This window comes from Carya illinoinensis, chromosome 7 (genome assembly GCF_018687715.1).
Source record: "Carya illinoinensis cultivar Pawnee chromosome 7, C.illinoinensisPawnee_v1, whole genome shotgun sequence".
In the NCBI taxonomy this organism is placed as follows: domain Eukaryota; kingdom Viridiplantae; phylum Streptophyta; class Magnoliopsida; order Fagales; family Juglandaceae; genus Carya; species Carya illinoinensis.
This window is the reverse complement of record NC_056758.1, coordinates 35,027,647-35,050,757: the sequence shown is the minus strand read 5'-3', so window position 1 is coordinate 35,050,757 and position 23,111 is coordinate 35,027,647. Positions and strand designations below refer to the sequence as shown.

General features: G+C 34.6%; 2 protein-coding genes across 3 annotated transcripts; one reads left to right on the top strand and one right to left on the bottom strand.

The window, feature by feature from the left end:
* Positions 1 to 447: 447 nt before the first annotated feature.
* LOC122316653 (probable alkaline/neutral invertase B) lies at positions 448 to 10,230 on the bottom strand. Of its 2 annotated transcripts, none has more exons than XM_043133339.1 (5): positions 10,051 to 10,230; positions 9,224 to 9,778; positions 2,098 to 2,529; positions 1,182 to 1,740; positions 448 to 1,004 (listed from the first exon to the last, which is right to left on the bottom strand). In XM_043133339.1, the coding sequence occupies exons 2-5, from the start codon at positions 9,650 to 9,652 to the stop codon at positions 709 to 711; spliced, it is 1,716 nt and encodes a 571-aa protein (XP_042989273.1). In that variant the 5' UTR covers positions 9,653 to 9,778; positions 10,051 to 10,230; the 3' UTR covers positions 448 to 708. The 2 variants fall into 2 exon arrangements, with proteins under 2 accessions (XP_042989273.1, XP_042989272.1); XM_043133338.1 differs by having other exon boundaries at positions 9,965 to 10,229.
* Positions 10,231 to 17,200: 6,970 nt separating this feature from the next.
* Positions 17,201 to 20,449, top strand: LOC122314924 (myosin-11-like). Its single transcript, XM_043130574.1, has 5 exons — positions 17,201 to 17,537; positions 17,647 to 17,758; positions 18,503 to 18,576; positions 18,656 to 19,222; positions 20,202 to 20,449. Exons 1-5 carry the CDS (start codon positions 17,334 to 17,336, stop codon positions 20,307 to 20,309), a joined length of 1,065 nt encoding a protein of 354 aa, XP_042986508.1. The 5' UTR covers positions 17,201 to 17,333; the 3' UTR covers positions 20,310 to 20,449.
* The last annotated feature ends 2,662 nt before the right edge of the window (positions 20,450 to 23,111 follow it).

The following is a 23,111-nucleotide window of genomic DNA, read 5'->3' as shown; positions in this document are numbered from 1 at the left end:
GAACTACAGATAATTATTTTAAAAAATAAGAAAAAATTAAATTATTTATTAGATTTTATATAAAGATTTAAAAAAAAATTATAATAATGAGATAAAAATTTTATATTTAAGATAAAAATTCTTTGCGACCAAACAGTATCTAACAATTAAAACTAGTAAAAGAGAAGAAGAAGAAAATAATACCACTCTATTACAACCTATTTACCACTCATGTGCATTTCAAATTTTTTTATTTTTATTTCATTTTCTTTTAAGTATTTTTTTAACATCCTTAATCATTAAGAAAAAATTTAAAAAAATTATAATTTTATTAACACTGATTTCCTTAATCATTAAGTAAAATTAAAAATTAAAAAAAAATAAATACAAAAAGAGTTGTAGATAAGTTGTACTTGAGTAATAATAATATCATTTTTCAAAAAGATATGCAAACTATACACACTTTGGTTAAAAAAGGTAGTTCATTAAAAAATAATTTTTCATATAAATCTCATATTTATCCATTTTTTTAAAATGAGAATATGATACTTACACATTTTAAGACTACAAATATTATTTCTCTTATGCAAATGGTTGTTTCTTTAAGACCCTAATGCAAGCTGATTCTGCTTAATCGCAAGCTTGATCTACCACGCAAGTTTCAGTTGCTCCCCTGTAAGTGCTTATAGAACAGAAATATGGTGATCGGTATGTAGTGTGTATCAAGTATCAAACAGTCCACGAGGCAGATCTTTTTATAAGGGGTTTCGTCTGCTTATCTTCCCCAAGTGATATCATACCCAAATGAGAAGGGTCTTCAAGCATCATCTTAGCCACCAAGTATCCCGCAATAGACCAGGTTTGAAATTTGCGAGCCTGTTTTCCTACATACCTGCCAAGCTTTCCATCATAATATTCCGGCCAGTGGTCTTTGGACAACCGACTTTCAGCAAGTTCAATGGCACGCCTAGCTGTTTGTGGGCGTCCAGTCTTGATACATGCAGCTGTGAGCAGCCATAATAGTACTGCAGCAAAAACGTTTACATGAAGCATTACCTTAAGGCACTTCTACCATTGAACCAACGACAGTGAAAATCATAGACAAAACCAATAACAACTAACGATTTGGAAACTTTGTCAGGCACAAAAGATTTTGCACGATATCCAACATTGGCTTTAAGAAAATCTCGGCAGAAACTCACCTGGCCAAGAGCCTCCATTATGGTAACTCCACCTAGTGTTTTTTGGGTCACAGCCAGTTACAATCCGCCATTCATGACTTTCTATTGCTGGATAACAAATTTTCAATGGCATTTCTCCTACCAACTCTTCCCAACGTGATTCAATGAGATCCATTATAGCTGCAGATTGCTCTGGGGTTGCCAAAGATGACAAAATCGCCATACAGTTACCCAGGCAGAACCAACGGAAATCCATTTTGGCAGGACTAACGTTGCCAACAAAGTAACCTCCATGACTTGGCATGAAATCAAAAACCCAATCCGGAAGAGAATCAGGCATAACATTGAACTTGTTAACAGCAGTATGAGAGTACTCCTCTGTTTTATACCGATAAATGTCATTGAGCTGCTTCAAGTCCAGCCAAAAATAGCTACGCATGTGATAACTCAGAGCATGGAGACGATTAGTTATTAAGTCCACAAAATCCTTTCCCGCATCATCTTGCTTAAGTAAGAGCAAAGCACATCTTAAAGCCATAAAGAAGAGTGATTGGATTTCAATAGGATATCCATATACTCCCTGAATGATCAAAAATTTGACAATTAAAAATACTGATAAATCTTAGGAAAATACACACACCCTAACTATACTGCTGTCCACAAAATAACATGGCACAGATATGGGAAACACGGGGGTTAAACAGCGAGCCACAACATTATGACTGATCCTGAAAGGTTTCTTGACCACGTGTTGGATATCTATAGTCCACACACAAGTCTGAGAAGATCAATCTATTTTTTGGGCTCGGGAGTAGGTACTAACATAAATAGATGGCATTAACGCTTATCATGTCAACTTTGTCTAATTGAGAACATGATAATTTTTTTTTTAAGGTTATTTGTCAATTGTATCACAAAATTAAGAAAATAAACTAACCATTCTGCGGTCAATCATACAGCATCCATCAGCGCACAGTAGAGTTGGGAATGTATCAAAGCCTTCTGAGAGACATAGACTCAAAATAAGACGCATACCCTTTTGGCATTCAGGTAAGTCTGCCAAGGAAGAGTCCCCTGTATGTTTTGTATATGCACGGAGTAATATGATCCACCAAAATCCAGAATCAACTGGAGCCACTCTTCCTATTGCACTCTCACCAAAGTCTGCAATCAAAGTTTCATGGTTTCTTACTGGGTCGTGGAGCACTTTAAAACTTGCAGGCATAACTCCATCCCCTAGTTTGAACCGATCTATCATCTTCTCCCTTGATTGAAGGCGAAGAGTTTTCAAAAGAAAATTTTTTACTATTTCATCCTCTCCATTCATCAAAAGAGCCAGGGCACTTGGGACAAAATCTCTAACAAAGACCTGCAAGGTAGGGTAAATTCAATTATTTCCGGTGCTCAAAAAAGATGGAAGTGCAAAGAACTTCTAGAGAAAATTTGCACAAAATGGTAAAAGAACAATAATTAGCAATTCAATAATTTCTAAATACATCAAACAGCTAAGGTTCTAAAAATTATTACAGTATAGCAGGTGGAACTGCTTACTAGGTTCGCTCGGCCATGTCAGAATTCCTAACTTGCTATATCTATTAGCTGAATAACGACCCATGCCAGATAACTGCAGTTCAAATAAGTTCAACAATTATTTAACGACTGCAATCTTCCAGAAATTTTCTACACCCTGAAAGTGATAACACAAAGAACGTATATGCATGTATATAGAAATAAAACATTGACCAGGTACCCCGAATCAGCGGGATAACCCAATAGATTAAGAGAAGAGGCAGCACCATTTTTCTTGAAAAGTCCCATTTACACTCCTATCATGAATCTTGTATTATGAATGATACAAGAAAAATGACATCAAACGAGGACGTAAGCCTTTTATGTAAAATTTGCTATGCTAGGGTTTCATCGCCTTTTTTCCGTAAGCCTTCACTTACGTTGCATGGCGGCCGTTGATGGCCAGCCTCCCATGGCAGGTCCTCTTCGGTTGTTTGCCGATCTTGTCTCGACAGTGCCCCAACCACTGCCGAAGATGGTTGTTCCTCTCTGGCAACCAAAATATGTGGATGGAGAAGTGTTTTTCACTTTCTCATCTGAGGAGCTTGTTAAAACTGCAAAACCTTTTAGAACCTTTTAGGTTCTCAATGGTAGTGAAATTTCTATGACAAAGACACTCTCTCGACACCATCCGTGCCTTCATTAGGAGCCGCTGGGGTCTGTCTTTTATGCCCGTCGTCTCGGCCATGCAACGTCCCAGGAACATTTTCATCCACATGACCACTGAATCTGATTTTCATAAAGCCTTGTCGAGGGAGTCGTGTGATATTGAGGGGGTCCCTTACCGCCCCTTTGCCTGGTCTCCAAAGTTTGATGAGGACTGTGAGCCGCCGTCTGTTCTAGTTTGGGTTTTTTTGCCAGGCCTCCCACCTAATTTCTATCATTCTTCTCTCTTAAAGATACTCATGGCACCGATAGGGAAGTATATTCGCCGTGATAATCCCATGACCTGTGCTACTCGTACAGATGGGGCTCAGGTTTGCTTAGAAATTGATGCTTCACATGAGCCCCTTTCCCATTTTTGGATTGGTATTCCTGGGATGCCAAAAAGCCGTAGGCAGGAGATTATTTACGAGACTTTGCCGGCTTATTGTTTGACGTGTCGATGCCAAGGCAACAACCAACGGACTTGCAGGTATGAAAGTGAGCAAAAACAAAAGGTGAAATGAGGGAAGATATGGGTGAAGAAACTGGAAAAACCGATTGACAAGGGGGAGACCGTGGCTAGAAGTTTACCGATTGCACCTATTTTGCATAAGTCTGATAACCATGAAAAGAATTTGAAACCTTTTGTTGGTGTCGTGATAACTGAACAGGGAGAATCTAGCAAAGAAGCACCTTGGCAGGATACTTCTCATCCAGTTGTTTCTGATGGTAAAGCACTGGTGGGAGTGGTCAATTCTGAAAGCCTCCATGGCTCGGGGGATTCTGGACAGGTGCAAGTGTCTCCTGAGAAGGTGTTTGGGATTGAGGTTGGCTCTAAGTTGACTGGAGAGGACTTGACTGTAGCCATTCAAGAGGCTGTACCGAATCCTACTATACTTGATGATCTACTGCCGGAAAGGGTTGATGAGGAAGGTGATGCAAGTCTAGGGCCTATGTGCAGGTCTACGTCCGGGTTGAATGAGGAAGTTAATGTCCTTGGGTCTAGTGTGAAAGCCCACCGTGAAATGAATCAGCTTCATCAGAGTGCCGAACTGCCTATGGGTTGTTCAAAAGAATTGATTTCCATGGGCATTGGTCTTGTGGCTGCTGCCATGGGCCTTGGTGAGACTGGGCTTAATTCTAAGGTGTTATTGGAACCGATTGTAATTGAGGAGCTTGAAGGTGCAACTGATGAAGAAATAGTCCATGAGGGATGCGTAAGAGTTGCTGAACAAGACGTGAGAATTGCCATTCATTCAAATTGTGAAAGTGAGCGTGACAAGCTGAAAGGTGACCTAAGAAAAGATTATTGCTTGGACTCGGAAGGCCCAAATAATGTGGCTGGTAAGTTTCCAAAAAGAAGCTCCACTAAACCTTTTGTGACGGCGGATGAGATTCCTAAGTTGCTGGGGTGCTTCAAGTGTGGGTCTTTCCTCACTAATGAAGCACAAAATGGGGAAATTTGGTTACTTTGGAAGTCTGCAATTTCTATCCAGTGGTTGGCTGCTTCTAATCAATTTGTGTCAGTTAAAATAGAAGAGAATGGGCATGTCTATGTTCTTACCATTGTGTATGCTAAGTGCACTCAGTTTGAGCGGAAGATGTTATGGGAGGACCTAGAAGCTTCTAGGTGTGGTAATCCACGTCCTTTCGTGGCTATGGAAAATTTTAACATGTGCATTCATAACAACGGTTGGCTGGACATGTGCTCTAAAGGCCCGAGCATGACTTAGTGTAATGGTCGAGGCGGTTTGGCACGCAGTTGTGCAAGGTTAGATAGATCTTTCATCGATTCTAATTTTCTTAATTATTTTCCTAATGTGTTTTTTTAGGTCTTGGCTCGTACTACTTCCGATCACTCTCCGCTAGTAATTCAAATAGGTGAGGATCCTTTTAGGTATGGTCCTAGTCCTTTTCGGTTTCAATTTATATGGACTGATCATAGTGATTTTCTTCGCTTTGTGGAGAGCGTGTGGGGATTAGATGGGTATGGTCATGGCCTTGTGAACCTTTCTATTAAATTGAAAAGGTTCAAGGTTGCTTTAAGGGAGTGGAATAGGAATGTGTTTGGCAGGACTGAGGTCATCATCAATCAATTAGAGCACCGTATTGAGAGTTTGGAAGTTCAACTTCAAACTTGTTTTAATCAAGAGGATGATAATGCTCTTTTGAAGACTAAAATGGATCTGTCTACTTGGCTTGATAGAGAAGATACTCGTCTTGCTCATTTGGCTAAAAAAAGTTGGTTGAAAGATGAGGATCAAAATTCTAAATTTTACCATGCTTAACTAAATGCTAAAAATCATACGAAGATTAAGGATATGCATTTGGTTGATGGTATTTGTTTAAATTCTCCTTTTGAAATTCATAAAGCTGCTGTTGATTATTTTAATAATTTGTTGGGGGCTGGGGATCTTTGTGATCTGCCCAATCTTAGTGATTTATTTGATCCTATGATTACTATTGATGAGAACAGGGTACTTTATCGAGCTCCTTCTCTCAAGGAAATTAAGGATGCTCTCTTCAGTATTCCCATTGACAGTAGTCCTGATCCATATGGTTTTGGCTTGGGTTTCTATAGAGTTTATTGGGACTTGGTTAAAGATGACTTGTTGGGTGCTATCTCTGATTTTTTTCATTGCAAATCTCTTCCCAGATTCTATACTGCGTCCTTAATTGTTTTAATTCCTAAGGTGGATAAACCCTCTAGTTTCGATAAATTCCGGCCTATTAGTCTCTGTTCAGTGTTCTATAAGATTTGTGCTAAAATTATTGTGAACTGTCTTACGGATTTACTTAGTAAGATTATTTCTCAGGAGCAATGGGCGTTCATTCCTGGACGTAGTATTTTTTAGAACATTAGTCTTACCCAAGAGATGGTTCATTCTATTCATAGAAATATTAATGGAGGGAATGTTTTGGTTAAACTTGATATGTCCAAGGCTTATGACCGTGTTGATTGGAATTTTCTTTTACATGTCTTGGATGCCTTTGGTTTCTCTTCTGAGTTTTGTACTTTGATTAAGGCTTGTATTACCACTCCTTGGTATTCCGTTATGATGAATGGCACCTCTTTGGGTTTCTTTAAAGGGAAGCGTGGTTTGAGACAAGGCGACCCACTCTCTCCCTATTTATTTATCATTATGCAAGAGGTGCTGTCTCACCTTCTTAAGGTTTCTTTTGGGAATGGAAAAATTGGTCAGTTTATTCAGGCTCGTGGTACCCCCCTTATTTCTCATCTTATATATACAGATGATATTGTTATTTTTAGTGATGGTGGTAAAAAATCCATGAGGAGTTTGATGGAGGTTTTGAATATTTATGAAACTTGGTCGGGGAAAGTTCTTAGTAGAGAAAAAAGTGCTATATTTTTCTCCAAAAGAATTTCTCTTACTAGAAAATCTTCCATTCTTCGTATCACTGGTTTTTCTGAAAGTTCTTTTCCTTTCAAATATTTGGGAGTTCCAGTTGTGGATGGTAGGCTAAAAGTTAGTGATTTTGGTGATTTGCTTGGTAAGATTAAAAGGAAAATTGCGGGTTGGAAGATGAAAATGCTTTCTGTTGGTGGTCGTACTATTTTGCTTCGACATGTTTTATCGAGTATGGCTACCCATCTTTTAGCTGTTTTACATGTTCCTAAAACTGTGCTTATTGTTTTGAATTGACTTCTAAGTTCTTTCTTTTGGGGTGATTCAGATGGAAAAGGTAAGAGAAAATGGATTGCTTGGCATAATATCTGTAGGCCTATTGAGGAAGGTGGCTTGGGTATCCAGGATTTTGGTGATATTCAAAAGGCTTTACACTTGAAACTAGCCTGTCAACTGGTTATGGGATAGTCTTTATGGACGGATTTCTTTAGGGGTAAGTATGTTAGGGGTAATCATCTCTCTCTTTTGGCGCCCAATAAGGGTACCTGGTTTTGGAAATCTATTGTTAGAAGTCTTCTTGATGTTTTAAATAATTCTAAATGGCTCGTTCGAGATGGTAATATCTCCTTCTGGTACGGTAATTGGGTTGAAGGTGGCCCTCTCAGCAATCTTTATCCAGTTATTGAGCAGCCTTTGCTGAAAATTAAAGAATGTCGCCTTGACAATGGTTGGGATGTTCCGCTCATGGAGAGGCTTGTGGGTATACAAAAAACTTCTGAATTGTGTAATTTTTTGGCTAGGAGGAAAGAGGGTCAAGATGTCTTAATCTGGTTAAATGACAAGGCTGGTAATTTTACTACAAAAAGTGCTTGGGATTGTATCTGAGTTAGGGCGTCTCCTTTAGATTGGGCTGATTGGATCTGGCATAAAAATCTACCAAAGAAAGTCTCTATTATGATGTGGAAGGCCCATCACAATTGTTTGAGTGTTGATGCGAAGATTAAAAATGTTGGTGTTCCTCTAGCGTCGAAATGTCATTGTTGTTCTAGGGGTCAAGTTGAGAATTTGAATCATGTGCTTGTACTGGTGAGGTTGCTTGTCAGATTTGGCGCATGGCTGCGATTCAGTTAGGTGTGCACATGGGTGTTTTTTAGACCTGGCATGAACAAATTAATTTTTGGTTCTGTCGTGCGAATAAGTCTTCTCAAGTTAGAATCATTTTTGGTCTTCTCCCTTCCATTGTTTCTTGGAAACTTTGGGAATGGCATTGCAAAGCCCAGTGTGATGGTAAAGCTTCAAATGTTGAGGCAGTTTGGCATGTTATTAAATTTTGGCTTCGAAGGATTATGCATTTAATTATAAGAGTTTCTAAAATTTCTTCTCATGATGTTGCTATCTTAAACGGACTTGAGATCCCGATCTTAGCCCCTAAACCTAAGCAGGTGCGTGTGGTGAGATGGTCTCGGCCTCTTTATGGCTGGGTTAAGCTTAATACGGATGGTAGTAGTTTAGGTGATCCTGGGCTAGTTGGTGCTGGGGGTGTTATTCGTGATCATTGTGGCAAGCTTTGTATGGCTTATTCTGTTTCCTTAGGTCAAGGTTTTAATAACTTTACTGAGCTGCATGGGGTGTTGGAAGGGATTCGTAGGTGCTATCAACTTGGGTATTTACGTGTTGAGATTGAGACGGATTCTCAATTGCTAGTCAATTGGATTACTAACGGGAACTGTAATATTTGGTATTTAGAGGATTTCTGGGAGGAATTAAATGAGTATCTTATGGGCATGTATTATTGCTTTCGCCATATTTTTCGGGAAGGGAATGCTGTGGCGGATTTTCTTGCTAAGAGGGGCACTGGGGGTTTAAACAGAAACTGGGTTGATGATAGTGATATGCCTGATCAACTCAGAGGGCTTCTTCGGATGGACAGACTCAGGCTTCCCTATCTTCCCATCTCGTAGGTTTGGCCTTAGTAAGTTCTGGTTTCTTTAATTTTTATTTTTTGAATAACTATTTTTGATTGTGTGCTCTTTCTTGCAGGTGTTGATGTGTTTGTTTTCTAGGCTTGGTTTTGTTTTGGTATTGTACCTAGAAAAATGGTGTTTTTCAGTTATTGTTGGTTGGTTATTTAGTTTTTTCAACACCTGGGTTTTGTTTCTTCTTTTTTGATTTCTTGTATCACCCAGGTGTTTTTTGGTTGTAACCACGATTTTCCTCCGCCATAAATGAGGGCTATCAATAAAATTGAGGTATCGTCCTCTTTTTTTAAAAAAAGAGTAACTCTCTTTTCACTATATTATCACTCAGTTGTGACTAGCAACTAACAAGCATATCATATACCAATACTGCCTCCTCATATAAATTTCAAATGTGCTTTTCCATATCCCAATCGAAAAAGAAAAGTTAAACGATTAACTTTAAGATGTAGTAAATGCAGTAATCGGTAACTAAATAGAACATAAATTGGAAAGTGGTATTTACCTGATCATAGTTAAGTTCTTCAACAGAATGGTCGACTGCGGCAATTGTCCCAACAGGTTGCCCGCGGAAGTAAACCAAGGAACGCCTCAATGCTTCCCATGCCTCAGCTACCATGGGATGTGACTCAAAATAACTGCTTGATCTGGGTGTATTATAACCAGACCTTCTACTTGGAGAATATCCATACTCAAAATGGTCCATGATGTGAGCGTTATTGTCCGCATTTCTTCCAAATGCACGAGGCGAAAGACAGCTCGATAATTCACTGATTGACCTTTCGTCAAAGGATCTATTCCTCTCTATATGTATCGGCCGTGGTTGGTTCAACGACTTCAAAATATCCAATTCTTCAATTTCAAATATAGAGCCTGAAGCCTCAAGACTTTTCTCAGTCCCATTTTGGGACACATCCGTGATTTCTGGTGGCATTCCCGTATCTCAATTCTCAAATACCCGCTAAAGAAATCCAGTCGCAATTTAAATGATACAAAAATCTCAACTTTTTTGGTGAGAAAGAAGCTTATTTGCAATCAGTCATATACTTCCAAAGTCAACCTACAAGAAGCAATGAAGATTCTTACACTACGAGGGTAGATTGTAATTCAGAAATTCAAAATTTAGAAATAAGCAGCGTGTTTGATTTGACATAAATTTATATAAACATGTCTAGAAACTACGGCAAATCGAAATGACAGAAGTACAAAATTCAGCTAGTTTTTGCTGTAAGCATTAAATTCTTACACGATACTATCACGAGAGAAGATAAAAGCCGATGCTTACAGAACCAGACCAATTTAAGAGCTTTAAACCAAGGAAGAAACCCTAACTTGGTGGAAACTGGAGAGAGGTATTGGAAGCGCCGTGGGGGTGAGGAGGAGCGCGCACACACGGACTTGCGCACACCTACTTCGTGCACGTCAACGAGAGAGAATGGAAAGAATCATGTTTTGGGCACGCATTTTTTTTTCGAAAAAATGTGGTTGTAAAGCGATTTTTATAAGCGAAATATACCGGCATGGTTGGTGAGGTCAGAGAATTTACTGTACATCAACCATTATTTATATTACACACTATATATATTTATAAGTTTTTATAAGATATAGAGATATTTTTTATAAGATATATGATATACAATAATAAATAATAGCTGTTCTTAATATTTTCTCGTGAGGTTAGATGGGGCACGACCTGATATCGCCGATTCGAAAATGTATTAACCGACAAAACCTGTAAAAGGTTGTAGAGGACCAGAGGTGGACATCTTCGGATGTTCGAAGCTGGATTGGGATACTCTCCCACGAACTCGTCTTTCTAACTCTTGAAAGGAGACCTCTTGTTGTAAACGACAACTAGTTTGGTGGCATGTGCTGTCACCTGTTTTGGTGGCATGATATGTACCAGTAGGTTCTATATTTTCGGAGAGGCATAACGCTCAACCCCTCCAACCTCCATAAATCATATTTATTTAAATTTTTAAATTTTTAATTTTTTTTTTGAGTTTATTTTTTTAAAATTAATTAAATTTTTCTATTCATTATATATATTAAATATTTGATAAAAGAAAAAAAATAATAGAAATTAAAAAAATATATAGTATATAGAAGTTATATAAATAATAAAAAATTGTGTAGCTTTTTTCATTTTCAAAAGGGCATGGCTGGGTAATTACTAATTTAACTATTATGATATAGGTACTTTTCATTTAATAAATTAATATTAAAATAAATATTTTATTTCATAGACAGAAATTTACAGATTAACATGATTTAATTTTGTACGTTATATTATAAAATTATTTTTATTATAAAATAAATTTAACATATTATACAAGCTATATTAATTTATAAATTTATTTATGTAAGATGTTTGTATAGTTATATATCACTTCTCTAATTTTAATTGAAATTGGTTGCAAATCCTCTTCCTTTTTTTAAAATATTCCTCCCAAGGTCAATCCCACTTCAATCTAAATAGATGCTTGGGGAATGGAATTATATGAAAATTTTATAAACAATAATAAGATGATTTATAGATAATAGTAATATAGCTTGAGTTAAGTATTTATTGGATTTTGAAAGAAGAGAGGAAAAAATTAAATAAAAAATATGATAAAATTAAAATATTATTATAATATAATTTTTATTTTGAATTGTAAAAGTTGAATAGTTTTTTATTTTTTGTTTAAAAATTTAGAGAAGTTATAATAATTAGTTGAAAGTATTTATATTTAAACGATGGTTAAAAAGAAAATTAAATGGAATGAAATGGAAAGTATTTCCAAACATCCACTAAACCTTGTGTGAAAGCAATGATAAATACTCGATGAATAAAGGTATACATGTGATTATTTTATAACGAATTATTGTGATGTCAGTATTATTTCCTAAAAAATATCATAATTTTAAAAAGAGTTTTGCTACATATAAATAGAGTCGTGTACTAATCTGTGTACTAGTACTGATTTATTCTTACTTAAAATTTAAATTAACACTGTTTTTAATAAAATTTATTTTTTGACAAATTACATTATATTGGTGCACAGATTAATACACAATTATGCTTGTAACTATATTTTTCCTTTTAAAAACCATCTTCAATTTTATCTAAATTTTGAGTTAATGATTGATTTAGCGGAACATGATAGTGATTTGATGAGTTTTGACAAAATCTTATAACCTCCGGTTTTGCTTAAATATTAGGTAGGTTAGATCCCCTTCATTTGAGAGAATATTAAAATATTAGATCATTGTCTAATAACAGAGCGAGGAGTTGTTTAAAAAAATAAAATAAAAATAACAGAACCGAGGCATGCTAGAATCCTTTTATCGTCTAGTAAAGCCAAAATCGCGAAGAACTTAGAGTAACCGTTATTCGTTGTTCATTAAAATTATCAGAAACACAAAACCCACACCACATGTGGATTCTAAATTTGTGTCCCCATTTTTTATTTTTATAACTTAATGTTTAAATAAGTATTATTTAGTGGAGCGGTACTACTCTGCCGCTCATAGTGCACCGCTCATAGTGCACCGCTCAAATTGACTGTTGAGTATTTTTTTTTTCTTTTCAAATTTTTTATAGGTTTAAATATTTAAAAAAATAAAAAAAATACATCAATACACTTAAAATTACTTATTTAATCACTAAATAAAAAAATAAAATAAAAATTTAACAAACGGTCACTTTGAGCGATCAAATGAGAAAAGCATACAAGCTTTCTCTTGTAATCTTATTTAATGTATTGTAAATTTTTTTTTTTTTAATTATTCAAGAATATAATAATAATAATAATAATAATAATAATAATAAATAATAATAATAATAAAGCTCTTCTCGGGACCGAGTTGCTCCATTAATATTAGTTTGGTAACACGGGTCCATTCACGCCGTCACGCATGAGGTCCAGTGCACGCGTGGCTTTGACTCACAATTGATTTCTTTCATTTGTTTTAGAACTCGACCTATAGTAGTTTTTTCAGGTAAATTATTAAATTACCACTTTATTCAACGCTTTAAAACATCAATTTAGATATAATAAGCATAATTAATATTTTATGAGTAAAATAACAATTCCCATATGTTAATGGTTAATAAAACTTTTTAAAAAGTATTTGAAAATATTTATTTCGGACAAAACATGGTAAATGAATTACGTGCTTTCATTTTCTTATGTAGCTTTTTTTGTCCTTGTTAAGGTTTATATATATATAAATATCAAAAAATATAGTTGCAAGCATAATTGTGTACTAATCTGTGCACTAATATGATGTGATTGGTCAAAAAATAGATTTTATTGAAAACAGTGTTGATTTAAATTTTAAGTATGAATAAATCAGTATTGGTACACAGATTAGTGCGCGATTGTGCTTATATGTAGCAAAACTCTATAAATATATAGGAGGTAGAGGGTTCCAACTTGATTCTCCCGTTCGGAGACCAATCCTTATACCATATAATCTAAAAAATATTGACGCACAACTTTTCGTCTCAACTCGACCTAAAAGGCCAACACGTTTATGCTCAAATTTGGTATCAGAATTGGCCAATCCCCTTTTTATTTATTTATTTATTTAATATCGAATATTACTCGTTACACAATTTAATTTAAAATTGTGTCATTTTCTCCTCACTCACACGATACTTATTTCTCCTCTCCTCTATCTCGTTCAATGGTAACACTTTCTCGAGTCTCGACTTTCAAACGAACTACTAAACTCATAAATTCTCTCATTCTCTCGACTCTTTGTGTCTCACTTTCTTGAATCTATGCATCACTCTCTCTTCGCAGCTCTTACTCTCTCTCGCAACTCTCATCCTCTCTTGCAGCTCTTGCTCTCTCTCCACAAGTATCGAAAAACATAGATAGAAGGTAATGAACACTGATAGTTGCAATTTTTTTTAAAAAAAATTTCTATGGGCTTTTTTATTTTGATGTGGGACTTTTGGTTTCTAAAGGATTAGGGTTTGATTGTTGTGATTTTTGGTTTATGATATTGGATATGTTTGTTCTAGAAAATATCCATCACACAAACTCCATCGTCACACTTACTCGGTGTCTCTGTCATCCTTTATGTTTTAAGTTCTTCATCGATGGGTCTTTATCTGTTTATTGCAGTATTGATGCATGCAAAATCTAGGCCTTCTATATTAAATTTGAACATTTTGATGAAGCAAAAATTCACGTTCTAGAAAGACTACCTCTGATTTTAACGAGGTTAGATGAGCAATATTACATGCTTTTGGTGATAAAAGTCTAAATAGAGTAGATGAAATAAATATGTGCAAAATTACAAACATGAGGAAAACTTGGGCACAACTTTTACAATGGAATTTGGAACTATGTTTGTTGCTAAATCAAGCTATGGCTGTACCCCTCCATTTTCAAAGGAAAACTAGTTTAAAAATATTGAGTGTTGTTTGCATATATTGATAACAACTTAACAAGAGTGATGCCTAAATATATTGAGTGGCTAACTTGTTAGTAAATTGTTGAGATAGAAATTTTCTTCCTCTTGTTTATATTTTAAGTTGAGAGATAATTTAATCATCCTTATGCTCTTACTTTATCTCAAATTGCAGTTGAACCATTTGGAACCTAGTGCTACTATGCATTCATCTGGGTCTGAATCAATGCTTAATGTGATTCATTTGGATAGCACTCTACCTCTAACTTTGAATAGCTCTCTCCCAACAACTAGTCCTCAAGCTCACCCTCCTATCACAAGAAGATAGGCCAAATCAAATGTATGACAACACTTTATGAGAATTGAGAATATCGATGATTCCAATGAGTCCAAAGCCTTTATGTGATTAGTGTGGTAAGGTTTTGTTATGCCATTCTAAAAAATTAGGCACTTCATCCTTGAAGTACCATAATCAAACATATAAAACATTCAGTACTAGTGGGGTTGAAAACGATCACCCCCAATAAAAAATGATCAGGACTAAGAAGATGAGGGTGGATGGTACAACTAGCAGTCCTAGTATTGGACTTGCTAAGTATAATGAATAAAAAATACTGTCAGAGTAACTAAAATGATAATTGTGGATGGGCTACAGTTTATATTTGTAGAAAAACAAGGCTTTAGAGATTTTATGACCGCAGTTGAGCCTAGATTTCCAATCTCCCCTCGCATTACTGTTATGCGAGATTGTATGAAGATGTACATGTTAGAAAAATAAAAGTTGAAGAACATATTTATGGCATACAATTGTAAGATCTGCATCACTACTAACATGTGGATATCAATTCAAAATCTTAACTATATGGCATAACAACCAATTTTATTGATAATGATTAGATTTTGTATAAGAGAATTATATGTTTTAGCAAAATTCCTAATCACAAAGGGATAATAATAGAAAGACAGATTGAGTCATCTGTACTTGGATGTGGCATAAAAAAGATATTTATAATTACAGTTGACAATGTATCATCTAATACTATAACATTAAGAAACTGCATGGAATGATTGTGATAAGTAGTGAAAGAAACTGTAGATGAGAGTTATGTTTGTTGTACAAGATGAATTCACAAAAATTAAGACAAGGAGTGCATTCAAAATGATGAAGAAGATGCCATAATGTTGTATTGAGAGTTAGTAAAGTTGTCGTATTTGAATGCGAGCTTAGCATTAAGAACAAGGCTCAAAGAGGTTACCATTCTATTTTAGAATTAACTTTCATGGTAAAGTTTCCCTAGATAAGCTCATTATGTATATTGAAATTTGTAAGAAAGAGTCATTTTGGATTTTGGAAACAATTTTGTTAAGTATAAATTCCTATTATAGTTTATTTTTTATTAGGTTAAATATGCACCCAAAAACACTTGAACGGGTCATCTAATTGAAAAGGGCACACCCTATCATTGTTTTATTTAGATAGACTGCAATGTTGAATTTTCTCATGAGCTATGGTATCTACTTAATTGCATCTTTAGAAGCCATTTTTTCTTGTAGTTTGCCCTAATGGTTAGTTTGGACTTGAAAGTTGTGATGGTTAAAAAAAAAATTTGATGTATTCAGCTCTAAAAATTAATGTTTTATTTACAATGAACCGTAAAACATTTGTTACAATGTAAATTTCAATTACATTGAAATTCAGAAACAAACATATTCTACAAATTAGTGTACAATCACAACCTCCTGTACGAAATCACAAGAGCATTGGAACAGACAATTTCAAATGTTTTATATAGAATGGTAATAAAAAAAATTATAGTATATATATAGATTACTATTTTTTATTTTTTTTTAAAAAAGGTCGGAATACCTGTTTTTTTCAAAAGTATTTTTGGATTGGGTAATCGGCTGAATGGCCAAACGGAACTCTACTATAACAGGTTGGGTTGGAAGGGTGGGCCAAATCGGGTCGGGTAGAGAAAGTATCAAACGTGACAAGTGAAGTCTCATGGAATAGAGGAATCAGAATTTGGCATTTACATTTTATATTAGATTATTTTAAATATTCTCTCCAATTTGATTTTGACTTCTTTTGAAATTTTCTTCTAATGTAATTTTTTGCTAGTCCCGCATTGGAAAAACAAGTAAACTTTTAGTGATTTATAAGTGAATGAGTTTCACAATACATAAAATAGAATATAAGTGTAGACATGCAATAGCAGTGCAAAGTATTGACCACGCGCACACGTGCGCAAAATATAGATGTATTGACGCTTTAGACGCACTTAGTATGTTTCTTCAAATTTTGTTTTATAGTTATTTAGTTATTAACAACTGTCGATGACAGTTATTTCACACATTTTATGATAGAAACCGTTTCGTTTAGATTTAAATGAAATATTTTATCTGATACTATTATATCTGTTCGCTCTAAGATTAGTATTTAGAATTTAAAATCTATACACTATATAAACAGCATTGTATCCCAAGGATATTATTGCCAGATTATTTTTTGCATAAAATTTGTGAGTAGAGACATTAGCGATATTTGTGTGAGAAGAAGATTAACAATTGACTCACTGTTTAAAATTTTCAATCTAGGTTTGCTATTCTTTTCTAACATTTTACATAACACAATTGAAGCCCAACTTGTCAAATACAAGAGCATCAAGTAAAAATGAGGTAACTACGTGTATTCTGCCAAGTGAATGGATGGACCAGATTCAACTTATGGAGTAAAGACTAAAGAGTAATTCTGAAGAAAGTCTCGCTTACTTTTTTTTTTTTAAAAAATTCCAATCATGTAGATTTTAAATTTGAAAAATAATAAACAAACATCACTAATATTTTCCATTACTATATTTTAAAATTAAGGATATTTTTTTTTATAAAATATCTTATAAAAATAACTCATTTTATAAAAATATTTATATATTAAAATATGTGTTGTAAATTGTGTTGTGTGGGCATTTTAACCGGAAATATTTAAATCCACAAAAAATAAAAAATAAAAACTGGGAAATATTTAATAATTTTTAGGCGAAATATAAATGTAAATTTCAAATTGAATGCCGCAGCTTTTAGATCGGCTAGTCGACCGTTGCATGCCTTCTCCCGCTTCGACGGTCTTATTTTGCTCTTAGTGCTCTGCTACTGAAAGATCTGTATCTTTGTGCTTCTGCTTATTGTTATTTTTTATGTGATTTTCCATGGGCACGAATAAGGGCCCCGAGATCTTCTCCTACCGTCAGAAATGGGACAAGATCTTCGACGGTTTGGTGCATATGTTGCAGAGCCAACAGGCACAGCTCGAGACCCTCGCCAAAGAGAGGAAACTTCTGGAAGAACGTATCAGAGCTCAACACGAACGGTGGGTCTCCGATTTAAGCCTCTACGAAGACCGAATTTCTCAGGTATTCTCGATTTTCTTCGAAAGATGTTGAAATTTAGGGTTCCGAGAATATTGGGGGTCTAGGATCTCTTTTAATTTTCTCAGCACTGTTCTTTTAATTTCTTGCGCAGATTAAAGGGGTTTTGGTAGTTCAAGAAATGGCACGCTCGCTCGAGGCGACTAAGTCAGATTTTGCCATGAGTTTGAAGCGAAGAGAGGCTTTTCTCGATAACCTGAAATTAGGTTGGTATTTCTATTTAATGCGATAGATTTTTCCCAATTCATTTCACGCTCACACACACACACATGGATTGAACCAAAAGCCCTAGCTTCGTCAGAATTCCGAAGAGTTGTCGTAAAAGATAAGAAATTTGGGAGGTTAAATTGTATTTAAGAACTACGAAAAAAAAGAATAACTACGGATTATATTATCTCTACCTGCGATTCCTCAGCAATTCAGTGCAGCATCGATTTCTTTCAAGAAATAATTTTCAATTGGAGAATAAAATAATAATAGTAAAATTCTCTAAGGCTGGCCCTCTTGTGTTTTGCCCATGTGTTGCAACATCGACTAGGAACTTTTTGCTGTTCGCTGCGTGCCCAAATTGACATGGACGTTCGAAGAATGCAGCACAACGTGCAAAGGAGTATATTATTCTAAGTTGTGAGGGGCAGAAGTCCTGTAGCATTTTCATTTAATTTTGTTAAGGTTTCTATGAAACTTTGCTTCCCCAACGAGTCACTTATTCACCCCACATTTTCATGTCTTATTTTGTTGGATCTGAATTCTGATATGTTATTTCTTTGTCTAATAACGATGGGAAATATTTATTTTGGGAGTGACCTTCCTTCAATACATTTAGAGTTGTAGGTAGTGAATTTTGATAAAAATTTAAGGTTTTGAATAATAAACTATATGTGGGTTTGGGCTTCAAATTTGCACTTTGTAAGTATGCTATAAGGCGATCTGATTTTCCATTGTTGCAGAACATGCAGAGAGTGACTTGTCAGATTTCAAAGCATTGCTTGATTACCTTTCTCATAAATCCTCTGACCCAAAAGTATGTTCCACCACAATTTCGTTGAAATAGATTTTATTTTTTTATATTTAATGTTGTTGAGAGCTTCCACTTTTCACAGGATCTTTCTCTGAGAAAAGTTGGTGATATGGAGGGAGAAGAGCGGTGCTCTAAGCTATTGGAAGGTGAAATAAGGAGACTAACGCATGAATATGAGAAGCTTGCCTCAGAAAAGAGTTCAGAGGTTTCTGCACTGTTGGCGGAGAAGAACTTTGTATGGAATCAGTATAAGATAATGGAAAATGATTACAACAGTAAATTAAGGAGTAATCATTCTGAAGTTACGCAAGCAAATGAGACGATAAAGAAGCTTCTTGGAAATATGGAGCGACTGCAGTCACTGAATGATAAAAAGGATGAGATGATTGCAATATTAACAAATAAAGTGGCTAAAATGGAGGCTGAAATGAATAAATTAAATGACGAAACTTCCAAATTCTCCCAGGAGTTGGATTTTTTAAGGACGTCTAGAAGCACTGCTGCAGTCACACCTGTTTTAAATCATTGTATGGTAGGAGCTAAACCTTATTTGGGAGCAAAGAATAGTGGCAGGGGTAGAAGTAACATTAATGCCAAAAAAGAATCATCTGCTGCACGAGGCCCTGATTCTGTGAAGGACAATGAACAGGTATTTGTCAATTATTTTTCTTTTCCATAATGTAGTTGTAATTACTATCTCCTGATGCTTTTGATAGATTGCATTTGACCCAATGGAAGTTCCTAGGACATTTCCATATGTTCTATGTCCTTTCACTGCAAATTTCATAGATAATCTTTTAATGCTACTTCTGGTTTTGAAGGCCTTGGAAAAATGTTTAGTTAAATGGCTCTCATGAGCAAGAAGAGGCTTTGGTGCGTGATTGAGAGTTTTACTATGAAAAAAATTAATTTGAAGAAATTTGACGAAGTGTGTATTTGTAATATCCTAAATAAAATTGCAATTAATGATACAACTTAGTATCAGCTGAGTACATAACACAAATGGGCTAAGAGAGAGGGTTATAAAAAGAGAAAAAAAATGGTAGTCGCCTTTCTGTTACTTGAAGAGGTTTAAACACTTTGTTTAGGAAGCTTTCATCTTTACTATGACAACCCACTCTCCTCTATTGACTAATTCTAAGGCCTCGTTTGTTTTTAGAGATGAGATGAGATGAGATAAGTTGAATAAAATATTATTAGAATATATTATTTTTGTAGTTGGATTTAAAAATGTTGTATTGGGATTTAAAAAAATTGAATTATTTATTTTATTTTGTATGGAGATTTGAAAAAGTTGTAATGATTAAGATGAGATGAGATGAGAGTTTTGTGAAAGTGAACAAGACAGGTGTTCGTGATGGAGAATGGACATGCACCCTTTTTAGTCTTTAATTCATGCGGAAACCCATTGGTTTTGCCATCATTAATTTTCTGTACATAGTCAAAGCTGAGCTTCCATGATTTTTGTAACATTGTATTTGTAGGATGATGCTCAGTATGTACATGGATGTATGCAGATGCACACAAACACCATAGAAGCGAAGAAGGATATTTTTTGTTCCCCTTGTTTGTACTTTGTATAACATGAAAGGCTAATATATCAAGATTTTTTCTTCTTTATTGGCCAGGGAAGCAGAGGCTTTAAGAGAAAGGGAATCAATGTTACCATTTTTGAGACCCCAAAATTGTTCTCATCCAACTTCAAGGTTCCAAAGCTGAAGACGCATATAAGATGACTCTTGGACAACATTTTTGAGTCTTTCAATTTGGAGAGGTTAGCTAGGTCATCAATGTATTTGTGTTTTGGCTTTACTTGTGGCTGGTGTTGTTATATATGAATATTCTTGTGTATGTTATCATTTCTTAGTCGTGGTCTGACACATATTTTTCTGTTCCTAACTTTTAGAACCCGTTTAGATGTTGAGTTAAGTTGAGTTCTTTATGAATAGTAATGAGTTGAGATGGTGGAGTGAGTTTTGTGGAGCCTACCTAAGATGAGTTTAGATGTTAAGATGTATTTATATGGGAAATTGAAAAAGGTGTGGGTCCCACGTGTAAGGATGTTTTGAGTTGAGATGAGTTTAATAATTTGAGAGTCAAGTGTTTGGATGTTAGATTCAATTTAAAATTAGATTGAACTGATATCAGTTCGAAATGGGACCTTAATGAGCATAATATAAATTCATATCTTACTGTAATTTTGTTCACAAGTTCAAGACTATTAATCTTCGCCCCTTCTCTGATTCTCAATTTTCGTTAAGAGCATCTTCATTCGGTTCCCCATCCCCATCCCTATAATTTAACTCAAATACTCATTTTCTCAAATTATTCCCTAAAATTTGTTTATCTTCTAAAAACCTCCTACATCCCATTCCCTATCCCTATCTCTAAAAATTTTTTTATTACTTTTTTCTCTCTCTTCTATTTACAATCTTAACTACTACATCTTTTGTAACAGCCCGCTAGAAATTCAATTAAGGAATTTCTATTGACTTTAGGAACCTTGTGAAAACTCTGTAAGTTTACACGAATCGACTAATCGCATAAATTTTAGCCTGTCAACATAGTTAGTGTTATCACTCACTATGGTGCTAGAAATGCGATTTTAATTATTTGAGATAATTAAAAGTGTCAGAATACATTATAGTCTACACCACTAGGCTTAATTAAATATTTAGAATTTTTCAGTACTAAGTTTATTACGTTTATTTTTGGAGTGAATAGTAACCTCGGTAAATGTACTGAGCGCAGTGTTTTCAAAATCATAGTGTGAAATGTCCAAATTAGGATAGCGATATTTTATTTGGACACTTGGCAAGATCTTAACCACACATAATGAATAGTATTAGATACTTGGCACAAAGAGAAACCATTAGATGGAATTGTGAAGGAAATCAAGGTGTGAGATCATGACACCTAAGCAAAATACACATTTGGAAAATATCTTAAGAATAGAGATTTAAAATACACATAGAAAGATTTTAACCACCTTACTCTTCCAAGTCTACTCCACATTTGGAAAATATATTGAGCTGATTTTTATAGATATTATTGGATAGAATATTTTGAGATAATATTTTATAGATATTTTGGGTAGGAGAAAAACCACACTCAACTCTCAACTCCAGCCTTATCATCTCCCTTATCTCTTCCATAAGCATCTCCAGCCATCACCCACGAACTTATCTTCATTTACACGTTTTTTTAAAAGAATATCAAACATTCTCTCTCGGACAGCTTTTAGGAGTTCTTTTGCATGCCCATTTCGAAGCTTTTGTAAGTGTTTTATCATAAAGTCTCCTTCATATAAGTTGTTCCTCTTTGAGTCTAGTTTCTGTAGATGTATTTTTCGTATCATTCCATGATCATTTGGTTAGTCAAAAGTATTTTTAACCATGGAAAGGTCATTCTGGGCGTGAATCTGGAGAGTATGTTATAGTTTGGAGTTTTTGACCAAGCTAATGGATAGATATTGGTCCGAAATTTTTATGGAGTATTGTTAACATGTATATGTGACTATTGGTTGAGGATTTTTGCATGATTAAAGGTTTTGATGAAAGATGTTCTTAGATTTAGAAACTTAGAAACTGGAAGAGGAAAAACAGTTTCTGTTTTGAGAAAGTTTAACTCTTTGGTGGTCTAAACCTATTCTAATGACTTTGATAATTTTATTGGAGGATCCTAAGCATCTTATATACATGTTATATTATTATTTTGAAGATATTTGATGTTAGTTTCAAAGATATGAAATTTTATACAAAGAGATATTCAGATAAGCCAAAGTGTGGATGTTCTTGGCTAAATTTATGTTTTGGTTAATTTTTAACCATGTGATCTTGAATTAGAAGCTTATATATGTTTTAGGACATCTTTTTAAACCATGTGATGGTTTGGTTTGAAGATCACATATTTATAAGTCATAGATCAAAAGGTTGATCAAAACAAGTTAGAAACAAAAATCAATAGAAATAGCATATGAGAATTTCGGCCCTATGGAGTTTTAATAGTTGTGATTAGTTTTAAATTTTTCTAAATTGATATTTGAGTTGAGGATAAAATTTACATGAGGCATGTAAATTTTGGTGACTTTTGGAGTTAGTATGCAAAATCCTTAAGTTATGGGTAAAACGGTCATTTTCCTACATGTAGGAAGTAAAATGGAAATTTTACTCTTTAAGTTAGTATTTTTCCATATTTCAAATTATTAGTGATTTAGTACTAACTTTTAGAATCACTAATTACAGTTCCTCGTGATCGCGCTTGAAGTTTTATAAGAAACGCGGAGATCGAGGTAAGTTAGCTTTTAACTTACTAGCAGTCTACTGTGTATGTGTGCTAAGTAAAATAATTACAGTGTATGTATGTATGTTATCATATATGTCATGTCATGCCAAGTTATCATGTAATTGTCTATTATACAGAATTTATTCTGTCATCAATTTTTATCTGTTACACAATATATTCTGTCATGTATTACTATACATTACAAATATGTCATGCTAAATATGTTGTTTGTTATATGTTATACCATGTTACGA

Excerpts from the sequence above, each read along its gene's own strand:
- LOC122314924 (XM_043130574.1), top strand. The coding sequence starts at position 17,334 with ATGGGCACGAATAAGGGCCCCGAGATCTTCTCCTACCGTCAGAAATGG. Across the intron at positions 18,577-18,655 it reads ATAAATCCTCTGACCCAAAA|GATCTTTCTCTGAGAAAAGT; the intron begins GTATGTTCCACC and ends CACTTTTCACAG. Across the intron at positions 19,223-20,201 it reads CTGTGAAGGACAATGAACAG|GGAAGCAGAGGCTTTAAGAG; the intron begins GTATTTGTCAAT and ends TTTATTGGCCAG.
- LOC122316653 (XM_043133339.1), bottom strand. The coding sequence starts at position 9,652 with ATGCCACCAGAAATCACGGATGTGTCCCAAAATGGGACTGAGAAAAGT. Across the intron at positions 1,741-2,097 it reads GTATGATTGACCGCAGAATG|GGAGTATATGGATATCCTAT; the intron begins GTTAGTTTATTT and ends TTGATCATTCAG. Across the intron at positions 1,005-1,181 it reads TAATGGAGGCTCTTGGCCAG|TACTATTATGGCTGCTCACA; the intron begins GTGAGTTTCTGC and ends TTTTTGCTGCAG.